We start from the raw sequence: 12,195 nt of genomic DNA on the forward strand, positions 1-12,195 counted from the left end.
CCTCGCTCTAACGATCGCGGCGATACCTCACATGTGTGGTTTGAATACCGTTTACATATGCGGGTGCTACTCACGTAAGTGTTCGCTTCTGCGTGCAAGCTCGTCTAGACGGGGCACGTTTTCTGGCTCCTAACTGTTTTAGCTGGCTCCTAGATTCCAAGCAAATTTGTCAAACCCTGGGGTACAGGAATATACGCATGTGGCTGGTGGGAGGTCAGGAGTATTAGAATCCACAGCAAACAGCCCTGTACTGTCTGTGCTGAAATTTCTCCAACAGTGGAATGTGCAAACGGGAAAGCTGGGGAAATGTCAACACAGAGCACGTGTAGGAGGTGAAAGCATACTGCTGTTAAATACCAGTTTTGTAACAAATGCTGTTATAATCCATTAAGTGGCCACCGCGGTATATGCTTTTTAAAATATATGCAGCTTCTCATACCTGCATTTCTGTCTTTGTAGAATTGTATATTCCGCTCATGTGACTGTCCGGTCTGGCTCGCCTCTCACCTCACGTTCCCTCTCCTGATGTCAGTGGGAGTTCTCAGCCCCACCCACCGACTGTAGCCATCAGATCAGAAGAGAGGCGGGTGGGGGCTGACGTCAGGAGAAACGTGAGCCGGAGCGAACAGTCACATGAGCAGAATATACACTGTATAAAGACATAAATGCAGGTATGAAACGCTGTATATTTTAAAAAGCACATGCAGCGGTGGCCACTTAATGGATTATAAAAGGCATTTATTACAAAACGGGTATTTGAATAGACACGCTCAGAGTGCTCTCCCAGGAGGGGCAAGTCAGGATGACGGCACCCAACATTGATTATTTGAGTCACATGCATTGATGCCGCATTGGGGACCCCCGAATCGCGATGCATCGATTAAATTCAGCACCCCTAGTACAGTGGTATCCAAACTGTGGCAATTTGCTTGCTTTTATCTGGGCCTTGGGACACTCATTCATCCACTGACATGAACTGGGCATGTGTCATCCAATTCATGCCAACAATTGTGCATATGTCCTTGCAATCACACAAAGTGGCACAATTCCTCCCAATGACAACAAAGGGGCATCATTGTTTCCACTGAAGTCGATGGGGCACGATCCATCCCCCTGCCACCAACAATTAGGCATATGAGAATTCCTCCAAAGGACAACAATGGTGCACTATTCCTAACAGTGACAACAATGGGGCATTATCTACTCCCACTGGCCTCAGTCTGGCGCACCCCCTCCCACCAAGTCTGGAGGACAGTATACTGGCCCTTTGTAAAGAAAGTTTGGAAACCCCTGGTCTAGTCCACTTAAATCGGCCAGTGCATGCAACACTATCCACTTCCCAGTTGGCTCTACCATTCAAATTGGAGACAGTCTAAGACAGAAGTGTGTTACTGGCCAGGTCACCAAGCCTGAAAAGCAAACAAATGCAGCCATCACATTAAAAGTGGATGTAAACCCGATTCATGAAATTTGAGCAGAGTTTTATCTCTGTTCAAAGCACCATGTCCCATAACAGAAGACTGGAGCAGGAGACCGCTATCAGCCTGGTAACTCCTGACAGCTCCTCCATCACAGATGATAAAAGCGGCTAGAGTTTTGTGTTGGGGAGGATGCTATAGATTAGCAGAGTGCTGAACTATTCAACAAAGAGTTCTGAAAGTCTCTACCTATGAGGAGAGGGGTATGTGCGCGCCTTTCCTCCAATCAGCTGTCCATGAATAAGCACTGATTTTGTGCGAAACGTCAGCTGTTCCCCTGTTCCTGTTTTGATCTGGTGATGTATCTGCTGTTCATTTAATAAAAGACAACCTGTACGGTTTTTGGAGTGCGGCCATCTATCTTTTACAGCTGTCTTGGCTGTATGCAAAAATTGATGGAGTAAGACTAGGACAGCCGCACTCCAAAAAAGCGTTCCTTTTTAATAAAATAGGTCACAAAACTGACATGTCACAGCAGAGATTAGAAAAACACAGCTGACGCGTTTCACACTGTCATACAGTGCTTAACCACTTCCGGACCGCCTCCTGCACATATACGTCGGCAGAATGGCATGGCTGGGCACAAGCACGTGTGTGTGTGTGTATATATATATACGTCCTGTACTTGTACCCAGCCGTGGGTCGCGGGCGCGCAGCGCTCTCCCGCGACCCGGTCCGAAGCTCGCGGACCCGATCGCCACTCGAGTGCGGCGATCGGTCCCCGGAGCTGAAGAATGGGGAGAGCCGTGTGTAAACACGGCTTCCTCGTGCTTCACTGTGGCGGCGTATCAATCGCGTCATCCCCTTTATAGGAGAGACACGATCGATGACGTCACACCTACAGCCACACCCCCCTACAGTTGTAAACACTCACAAAGTGAACCCCAACTCCTACAGCGCGCCCTGTGGTTACCTCCCAAACTGCAACTGTCATTTTCACAATAAAGAATGCAATTTAAATGCATTTTTTGCTGTGAAAATGACAATGGTCCCAAAAATGTGTCAAAATTGTCCGAAGTGTCCGCCATAATGTCGCAGTCACGAAAAAAAATCGCTGATCGCCGCCATTAGTAGTAAAAAAAATAAAAATGCAATAAAACTATCCCCTATTTTGTAAACGCTATAAATTTTGCGCAAACCAACCGATAAACGATTGCGATTTTTTTTACCAAAATAGGTAGAAGAATACGTATCGGCCTAAACTGAGGGAAAAAAAAAATTATATATGTTTTTGGGGGATATTTATTATTGCAAAAAGTAAAAAATATTGCATTTTTTTCAAAATTGTCGCTCTATTTTTGTTTATAGCGCAAAAACTAAAAACCGCAGATGTGATCAAATACCACCAAAAGAAAGCTCTATTTGTGGGGGAAAAAAGACGCCAATTTTGTTTGGGAGCCACGTCGCTAGACCGCGCAATTGTCTGTTAAAGCGACGCAGTCCCGAACTGTAAAAACACCTTGGGTCTTTAGCCAGCATATTGGTCCGGGGCTTAAGTGGTTAATTAGCTATGATTAAGCACTGCATGACAGTGTGAAACGCGTCAGCTGTGTTTTTCTAATCTCTGCTGTGACATGTCAGTTTTGTGACCTATTTTATTAAAAAGGAACACTTTTTTGGAGTGCGGTTGTCCTAGTCTTCCTCATCAATTTTTGCATTGCATTGTCGGCACCCAGGGTTTTGGATTTGGTGAGAGAGTTCTTTGGTCATCGGAGCGGTCACCCTTTTTCTCGTATTGTCTTGGCTGTATGCCCAGGCTTCGCTGTAGTGCTGAACAGGAAGAGAAAATTACCCAACACAAAATTACCCAACACAAAAAATAATATATAAAGCTGAAGACAGGACAGCAGACATACATGTAAAACTTATGTAGAAGGATTTGTTTCAGCTCTGTAACATCTGAGGCTGTTCCCTTCACTGGGTATATGAGGGTTTAAATCCACTTTAATGATTAGTAAACAGCAATATTACATTTTAGTCTTTGGGTTTAATACAGCCTTAAAGGGGCTGTAAAAGGTTTGTCTTTTATTTTCTAAATTGGTTCCTTTAAGCTAGTGCATTGTTGGTTCACTTACCCTTTCCTTTGATTTCACTTCTAAATATTTTTTTTTCTGTTTGAATTTCTTACTTCCTGTTTCTCCTCAGTAAGCTTTCCACCATCATCCGAGCGGTGGAAAGTCATTTAGAACAGCTTACTAAACACCTTACTGAGGAGGAACAGGAAGTGAGAAATTCAGACAAAGAAAAAAAACATTTAGAAGGGAAATCAAAGGAAAAGGTAAGTGAACCAACAATGCACTAGCTGAAGGAATCTATTTAGAAAATAAAAAACGAACCTTTACAACCCCTTTAAGAAAAAGGCTAGGTTTCACACCTAACTATAAGGGTGCACATACTTTTTTTGTGTAATGAGCTGCCAACGTACTTCAAAAGCCACCCCCCCCCCCCCAAAAAAAGCGCATGGCACTGCATGTTGTGCTGCAGCGCATCTCTATCAGCAAGGTGCATCAGGGTGTCATTCAGAATGAATCTTCACTAATGAAGTAGCTGGTGTTGCCACAAAATGTGACTAAAGTGTAAAAGAATGCCCTCCAACTTGTACTGCAGAGGATTCGACATTTCCACTGCAATCCTGATCATTTGGTTGCTTGAAACGTCTCCATGGCAAAAGATTGTTGCAATTGTAAGCTAATGAAGAGTTCCAGTACTAAAAAGTGTAAGGGCAGCACAGAAGGGACACTGACAGCCACAATATGTAGAGTGGATCTCCATGGCAACGAGAAGTTGAGCCCAGGAGATCCTGTGTGGCAGGCTATCCCCACCCACAACAGAAACAGTGCTTACTTACTGATAAAAATAAAGTGGTGACTCTAAACAAAATACATTTTACTGATTGGAAACAACTTGTACCCAATCAAAGCAAGGCCTAGTGGGCAATAAAGGAACACACGAGGCACCTGCAGCTTTACATATATTAGTTCAATGCAAAGGTTACCGTTACAAATGGAGCTCTCAAGCAATGAGAAACGCAAAACATTACCCTTGACTTTATGAATGGCATCCAGAAAACTACTGTCGGATACCAGCTATAAATAAATAATGAAAAAAAAAAAAAAATCTGCTGAAATTATTCCCGCCCCCTACTTAACTATTCACAACGTGCTGCTAGAAAATGGCGGCTGTGCCTGCCAGCTAACGCATGCACAACGGGACAAACAATGCAGCAGCGTTTAACAAGGAGTCACGTGCTCATTTTACCAGAAGCCCCACCTACCTCCTGTGAAAGGGAGAGGGCGCTGCGCACCATTTTCTTTCCTTCCCACAGCGGGCGCCATCTTGAGTACACCGAAGAATACGATAACATCGCGCTTATATCACGATATAGTGCAATTAAAACGGCGACGCTAGAAAATTTACCTTTGCTGATGTTGGCTGAACCACTAAACGGGAGATCCACCGGAACCGAAAACGAAGCGTTTTCTCGCCGCTGTTGCAGAACAACCTTCCTACGAGCCCTTCTTCCCTCGGCTCCTCCAGCTCCGGCATTCAAACGCGAACGCCGACCGCTCCGCCCACTTCTAGACCCACGATCACGTGCCCAGCGTTATGCAAATGAGCAGCTTATGGAAAAATACTGCCGACTGACGATTAGCAACGCCCCCATTTTGCTGCCCTTTCAAGACGGCCTTTACGTTTATGCGTTGAGAGCATTTAAATGTGAAGCAAAATGGTCTGACGGGGTAGAAAGGTAAGTAGCTCCTCCTTATCACGTGTGCCTCACCAGTTGGTGGGGTGAAGCAGAGAACAACATTTGCAGAAGCAGTGTGAATGCTGATAGCAGGCTGCATTCTTTCTGCGAGGGGCACCTACCTACCCTCATGGGGCAAATGCCATGGCCATTATTATTGTCTTGCGGCCCTATTATGATACTATTAACGAAAAGCGGAAAAATGTACTTTGTTTGTTTCCTAACGTAGAAAATGTGTTTTAAAAATGGTACCTCATTTTAAAATTCGTTTTCTGCTTTACTATATGATAACTTCGGCATTCTTTTTTCATCAAAGGCGTGATAAATAAAAATGTAAAACTTTAAAAATGGTCATGTTGTGTTTTTTTTTTATGTGAAATAACATGTTTTTCTAATTTATTTGTACGCCTTATTACTGCAAAGGTCATATGAACTGTAACACAAGCAAAAGTCCCCCCCATAAACAGTCTCTGGGTAATTTAGTATTTTTAGGCATATGATTTTTGTATACAGTAAAACCTTGGATTGCGAGCATAATTCGTTCCAGAAACATGCTTGTAATCCAAAGCACTTGTATATTAATGCTTTTTTTTTTACAGGGTATAAAAGCAAAGAGAGGCACCTCTAAGTGTAGCAATACGTTGCTAAATGTTGTACCTTCATTAAATGTAACAATATTGCTACACTTAGAGGCTCCTCTCTTCTCTTTTATACTCTGTTGTGACATGACGCTACTCTTATATCAACACATCGCTTGTATATCAAAGCAAAATTTATTAAATCATTTTGCTTGTCTTGCAAAACGCTCTCAAACCAAGGTTTTACTGTATTACATTTCCTGGATGCAAGGAAAGCTCAGCTCATGGGAGAGTACTTAGATGAGCAGATGTAGGGCTCTTATCAGACATTTAAAGAGACCCTGCTATTGGCCAGCTCCCTGTGAAGTCTACTCACCCGTCCTTCACCACTTCCTTGCTCTGCTCCTGTAATGGAGCAGGGCTTTCATGCATGGGGGAGCATGTGTATCCCCCCCCCCAAGTGACAGTACTCAGGCCTGAACAGCCAATCGCCAGTTCCATACAGTGTCACATGGTGGGGATTAATTACATTATCCAGGAGAGCTCACCCTAGCTGCACCAGTGGGCAGGAGGTGAATACGCTGTGCTGGGTAAAGGGCTATCAACAGACACTAGGGTTGATTTACTAAAACTGGCGAGTGCAGCTCTGTATAGAAACCAATCAGCTTCCATATTTTTTTTGTCAAAGCCTAATTGAACAAGCTGAAGTTAGAAGCCGATTGGCTGCCATGCACAGCCGCACCACAGTGTGGCCTCTGCAGTTTTAGTAAATCAGCCATATTGTCAATTTAAACTGAATGTATCAGCAACTGTATAATATTTGGGGTTTTCTAAATTATCTTTATAAATTCTATCCAGTCAGTCAGAAAATCCCACACAATTGTATGACATTTTGTAGATCTAGGTTATTAAAGCTGATGGTGTGTGGCCAGCTCTGATCTGCTGGTTGATACACTATTTGTTCCTATTTTATGTTTCCTTCCTTTCATGTTACATTTGTACATTCTACATTGTCCTCATGGTTCATCCCTACTTTTTCAAATTCTATTGTTTGCTGTGAGGGGTCACGGTTACCAACTTTTTTTTTTGTTTTGTTTATTATTTTATGGACAACTGAAACATTTTAGGGACATGTGGTGCTGTTAATAACTATAGTGGCTGCTCTATATTGTCCACATAGTAAAAATACAATTTTACTAATGATAGTATGTAGTAAAACATAACCATTACATGCGGCCACAGTTGTTTTTGGGCACGGGCAATGTGTGGACAGGTTGGTACCAAACCTACAAAACATACAGAGACATATTAAGTGTCTGTAGGCGTCTAAATTATGTATGGTCCAGCCTGCATCTGATTTAAATATTATAACAACATTGCCGTTGGCTAATATATAAATGCAAAACAGTACTTGTTATAAAGGGATTTACATATTTTATGGACTTAAACACAATCTTGTTGGGCTTGCATTTTTTTTTACAGTATGTCCATATATTAGGTTGATAACCTGGACATACAGGGGAAAATAGTCTGTGGCAGTCAGTTATTCCCAGTGCAGTTTACAGCTGCTTTTAGAGGAGGCAGGCTGCAGGCAGTGTTTGCAAAGAAAGTCTTCTTTTTTTCTTTTTTTTTCCATTAAAGTCCTGCCCACATAATACTAGACTCTGAAAGGATTGCACATACAGACTCACATGAGAAAATCAAATTGATAGTAGTCTGGAGTAAAATAAAGTAAATATCTAAACAAATAAAACCTTCAAGTACATGGAAAATATCAGTGAGCTTATTTTCTTTGGTAAAAATGTGAATTTTCATTTTAAGCTAAATATAATTACAGTAAAACCTTGGATTGCGAGCATAATTCGTTCCAGAAACATGCTTGTAATCCAAGGCACTTGTATATCAAATGATTCGTTCCACAACCATTTATTCATAGGTCCTTCAGTTTATAGTCCATATAAATAGATTATGACAATGTGACCAGGTTGTGTAACCATAAAATGTCCATACTCAAATGGAAACCTCCACAATGGGATTAGAAGTAAAATCCAGAAGGAGCTACAGAGTAAAAAAGAGAAGAGAGGCGCCTCTAAGTGTAGCAATATGTTGCCAAATATTGTACCTTCATTAAATGTAACTGTATTGCTACACTTAGAGGTGCCTTTCTTATCTTTTATACTCAGTTGTGACATGACACTGCTTGTATATCAAGTCACAATTTATTAAAACGTTTTTGCTCATCTTGCAAAATTCTCTCAAACCAAGTTATTCTCAAACTAAGGTATTACTGTTTAGTAATGATAACATCTTTTATTTAGTACCCAAAAAATGAAAAATTATTACATATTTAGCAGTCCTTTTCTGTTGACGTAGCTAATTTTTCATAATACAGTAGAGTTAGACAAGAATACAAACTAACACCTTGCATACCCTAAGAGTCGGTTCACACTGGGGAGACACGACTTCCAGCGCGACTTTCAGAGGCAACTCCAACACGACTTGAGCATGAACCACAGGGCGATCTGGGGCGATTTACAACACGACTTGAAGTCGTCTCCAGGACAGGAGACTTTCCAGTGGCCAATCAAAAAACAATCAGCTCTAGGGGAGGGAGAGGTTTGCCTGAGAAATGTATGTTATCTTCCTGGAAAGTTGCTTCAGTTAAGACAGTGATCAGACTTGGAGGCGACTTCCATTGAAATCAATGGGTACAAATCGCCTACAAGTCGGATTGAAGTAGTACGGGAACCTCTTCTGAAGTCAAAGCGATTTGAGTAGTGTGTATTAACACCGCTCCCATTCACTTACATTGTTTTTCTCTACAGCGCGACTTGGGACGACTTGAGGCGACCTCAAGTCGGATCCCAAGTCGCCCCAGTGTGAACCGACTCTTAAACATTGTGAGACTGTAAATTATATCATATATAATTTTTGAATTGCTTTTAAGCACACAGTGTATAGAAAAGCAAAAAGGGAAGTTAATTCTTCCCTCTATAATCATATCCCAATGCCAAGACTAGAGCACACAAGATAAACAACTTTGTTAATGTGGAGATGCAGCCTCTATGGTCAGCTTCTATACGTATTATATTGTACTATAACAAGGTGCAAGAAAAAAGGTTATTGTAGACCAGAGGTCCTCAAACTACGGGCCACATGCGGCCCGCGGAGGACTTTTAACCGGCCCACCAGACCCTGAAAGGCAACGCCGGTTACACGGCAGGTTGTAACACAGCGATCCTGCTGTGTCACAGAGATCACAGTGTTAACAGTTAGGGCGCGCTGTGATAAATGTCCCCCTCCTCCTCCTAGACTAGCTTGTGTGATAGAGCCAGTGTTCTGTCTATCACACAAGCTGGTCTAGGAGGAGGAGGAGGGAGGGACATTTATCACAGCGCTCCAGAACTGTTGCCAACACTGAGCTTCGTGACACAGCGGGACTGTGACAGCAGTTTGGCACAGTAAGGAGAAAGGCTGTGAGGGGCTTACGATGGTGAGGGGGGGGGGGGGGGCTTGCGATGGTCAGGGGGGCTGATGATGATGAAATGATGATGTAATGATAATGGTGAGGGGCTGATGATGTAATGATGAAGGTGGGGGGGGGTTTGCAATGGTGAGGGGGGGTTGCAATGAGGGGCTGATGATGATGAGGATGTAGATGTAATGATGGTGAGGTGGGGGGGGGCTTGCAATGATCATGATCGGTTGGCAATTAATGATTTTGAGGGGGGGGCTTGCAATGAGGGGCTTATAATGATGAAGGGGGAGGGTTGCAATGATCGTGAGGGGCTTGAATTTGAAACGGAGTTGAGGGTGGGCTTGCAATGATGGCTTGAAATAACGGTGAGGGTGGGCTCAAAATAACATATGTGCAGTGTGCATAGGAAATTGTTTATAGTTTTTTTTTAAAGTCCGGCCCTCGAACGGTCTGAGGGACAGTGAACCGGCCTTCTGTTTAAAAAGTTTGAGGACCCCTGTTGTAGACAGTCCTACCGCCAAACAACGAATAACTGCACACATCTTGTACAAAATCTTATTTATTTATTATTTTTTATGCTACTGGAATATGTACTTTTGTGTGATCATTTTTAACATCTTTGAGATACTGTTGCTCATGGTAAGTCTGCAAGTATCACATTTTATGTCCTGGAGCCAATCAGAAGTAAAATTGTATTTACATTTATATAATACATACATTTGCAGTGTTAAACCTTAAAGCTGAATAGACAATTTTACTAGTTGTTTCCCATTACTAAATTTATTAAGGGTTATTCACTAAGGATTGCAGTTGATCGCTATACAGATGGAACACATGACTACTTATGGTGTAAACTACACAAATGGCATGCCTTAGCGCTTTCATTTCATATGATTACACAATGCTTTAATTACATGGTACTTGGGTAGCTTTCACCATAATGAGCTATTGGTTTCATCTGTCGGCAATCAGCCGGTACTTTTAGCAGGTAATAACTAGCTGATTTAACTCTTTTACTGCCAGGCCCTGTGCTAATTTTTTACACCCACTTTTACGCACATGACTAGTAGAATAAAAACGGTGCTACTGATTTTTAAGGTCCCATGATATTTGCGCAGATGTTTATCAAAAAATATTTTTACTAAGAATCCACTAAAATCATTAATAGAAGATTACAATGTGTAATTACATTACAATGTGTCATTTTTTGACTTCCCTAATGTTTTAATTGTTTCTTATGTTTTATGTATTGCTAGTCTTGACAAATGTATTGTTTATTGCACAGACCATTCCTCCTGAAGAAGCGGTTCACCGCGAAACCGGTAGAGGTTCTTCTAGGACTCCCCCTCACATCTGCTATACCTCACGGCTCCTTCCGTTTTGCAATAACATCTTCTGTATCTCTATGTGGGGTTGTTAGTCCTAGCCTTGTTTTATTTACGGAACATTGTATGTTGTTATGTATAATAAATGTAATTTTTTATTATATCGACTCATGTTATCAGTACCGAGAAAGTCCATTGATACACATCTTTACTAGGTAATAGTCTGTGTGAGTCTGTGGTACTAGCAGCCACTACCCCTCTATTCCTGGTGTCCCTTTATTTCCTAACTAATTTCGGATGATGGTACATCAACAATTTTTCCCATTAAACCAATCTGAGGCTATACTCAAACTCTTTGCGACTTGATTCTGAGCATGCATGGATTTTTAACCGATGGTTGTGCCTACTAACGATCAGTTTTGACCTATCGGTTAGGAATCCATCAGTTAAATTTAAAGCAAGTTGGGTTTTTTTTAACCGATGGTTAAATAACCTATGGGGCCCACACACGATCGGTTTTGACCATCAGACCGTTGTCCTCTGTTTAACCTATCGTGTGTGTACGAGGCCTTAAATATCCCAATTTCTCAAAAAATCTGAAGGTTTTAATTTTTCCCTTTTATAGCTTTCAGAATTTGTGAAAGACCCCCAAAACCATATATTTTCTGAAAGCATATGACCTCTAGAATAAAAATAAGGTGCTACAGATTTTTTAGTCCCCGCAGTATTTTCGGAAATGTTTATCAAAACAATATTGTTGCTAAAAATACACTAAAACCATTATTAGCAGATAAAAGCACACAATTTGTCAAAATTCATGTTAAATATAAAAGCTTATCCTGTGTTGAGTTAATAAATAACAAATATTTGTACATTTTAAATTGCGCCTTTTTGCAAAATGGTGAAAATCGAATGTACCCAAAACTTTCTCTAAAAATCTGGGGGTTTTCATTGTTCACTTACAGCTTTCAGAGTTTGTAAAGCACCGCCCAAACCAAATATTTTATGAAAGCATATGACCTCTGGAATAAAATAAAGGTGGTACTGATTTTTTTAGGCCCTGCGTTATTTGCGCAAATGTTTATTAGAACAATATTTTTCCAAAACATACACTAAAACTATTATTAGTAGATAAAAGCACAGCTCATTTTACAAAATTCCCGCTAAATTCCAACTAAATATAAAAGCTTAACCTGTATGGAGTAAATAAATTTTGTTTTTTATACCTACTTGGTCTCCTATCAGTGCCGTGAAAGTCCCAACTCTCTTCCCCTTGACCTATGTTTATTGACGCCCTTGGGCCTCAAGCAGCCTATGGCTCTTTATCATTTGGGTCTCACCATTTACTTAACCTGTATGGAGTTAATAAATACCAAGTATTTGTAATTTTTACATTGGCCTTTTTGCAAAATGGTTAAAATCTAACTTATAGAAAAATTTAAATATCCAAATTCCTCTAAAAATCTAAAGGTTTTCATTTTTTCCTAACAGCATTCAGAATTTGTGAAAGACCCCCAAAACCATCTATTTTCTGAAAGCATATGACCAGTAGAAAAAAAGGAGGTGCTACTGATTTTTAAGGCCCTGC

The 12,195-nt window shown here is 41.2% G+C and overlaps 2 protein-coding genes across 2 annotated transcripts in view; one reads left to right on the plus strand and one right to left on the minus strand.

The window, feature by feature from the left end:
* Positions 1-4,979, minus strand: part of LOC120945452 (activating transcription factor 7 interacting protein) — a 278,332-nt gene extending 273,353 nt beyond the window's left edge. Inside the window, exon 1 of the mRNA XM_040359610.1 lies at positions 4,896-4,979. The gene's annotated coding sequence lies outside the window, so the exon portion shown is untranslated. The remainder of the gene's footprint in view (positions 1-4,895) is intronic.
* LOC120945453 lies at positions 4,590-10,963 on the plus strand. The gene is made up of 2 exons (XM_040359613.1): positions 4,590-5,226; positions 10,568-10,963. The coding sequence occupies exons 1-2, from the start codon at positions 4,697-4,699 to the stop codon at positions 10,824-10,826; spliced, it is 789 nt and encodes a 262-aa protein (XP_040215547.1). The 5' UTR covers positions 4,590-4,696; the 3' UTR covers positions 10,827-10,963.
* The last annotated feature ends 1,232 nt before the right edge of the window (positions 10,964-12,195 follow it).

The sequence above is a fragment of the Rana temporaria genome, chromosome 7 (assembly GCF_905171775.1).
Source record: "Rana temporaria chromosome 7, aRanTem1.1, whole genome shotgun sequence".
NCBI lineage: Eukaryota > Metazoa > Chordata > Amphibia > Anura > Ranidae > Rana > Rana temporaria.

Bases quoted from the DNA above. Each gene is read 5' to 3' on its own strand.
- LOC120945453 (XM_040359613.1), top strand. From the start codon at position 4,697: ATGCAGCAGCGTTTAACAAGGAGTCACGTGCTCATTTTACCAGAAGCC. The intron at 5,227-10,567 runs GTAAGTAGCTCC...TTTATTGCACAG, and splicing joins TGGTCTGACGGGGTAGAAAG to ACCATTCCTCCTGAAGAAGC.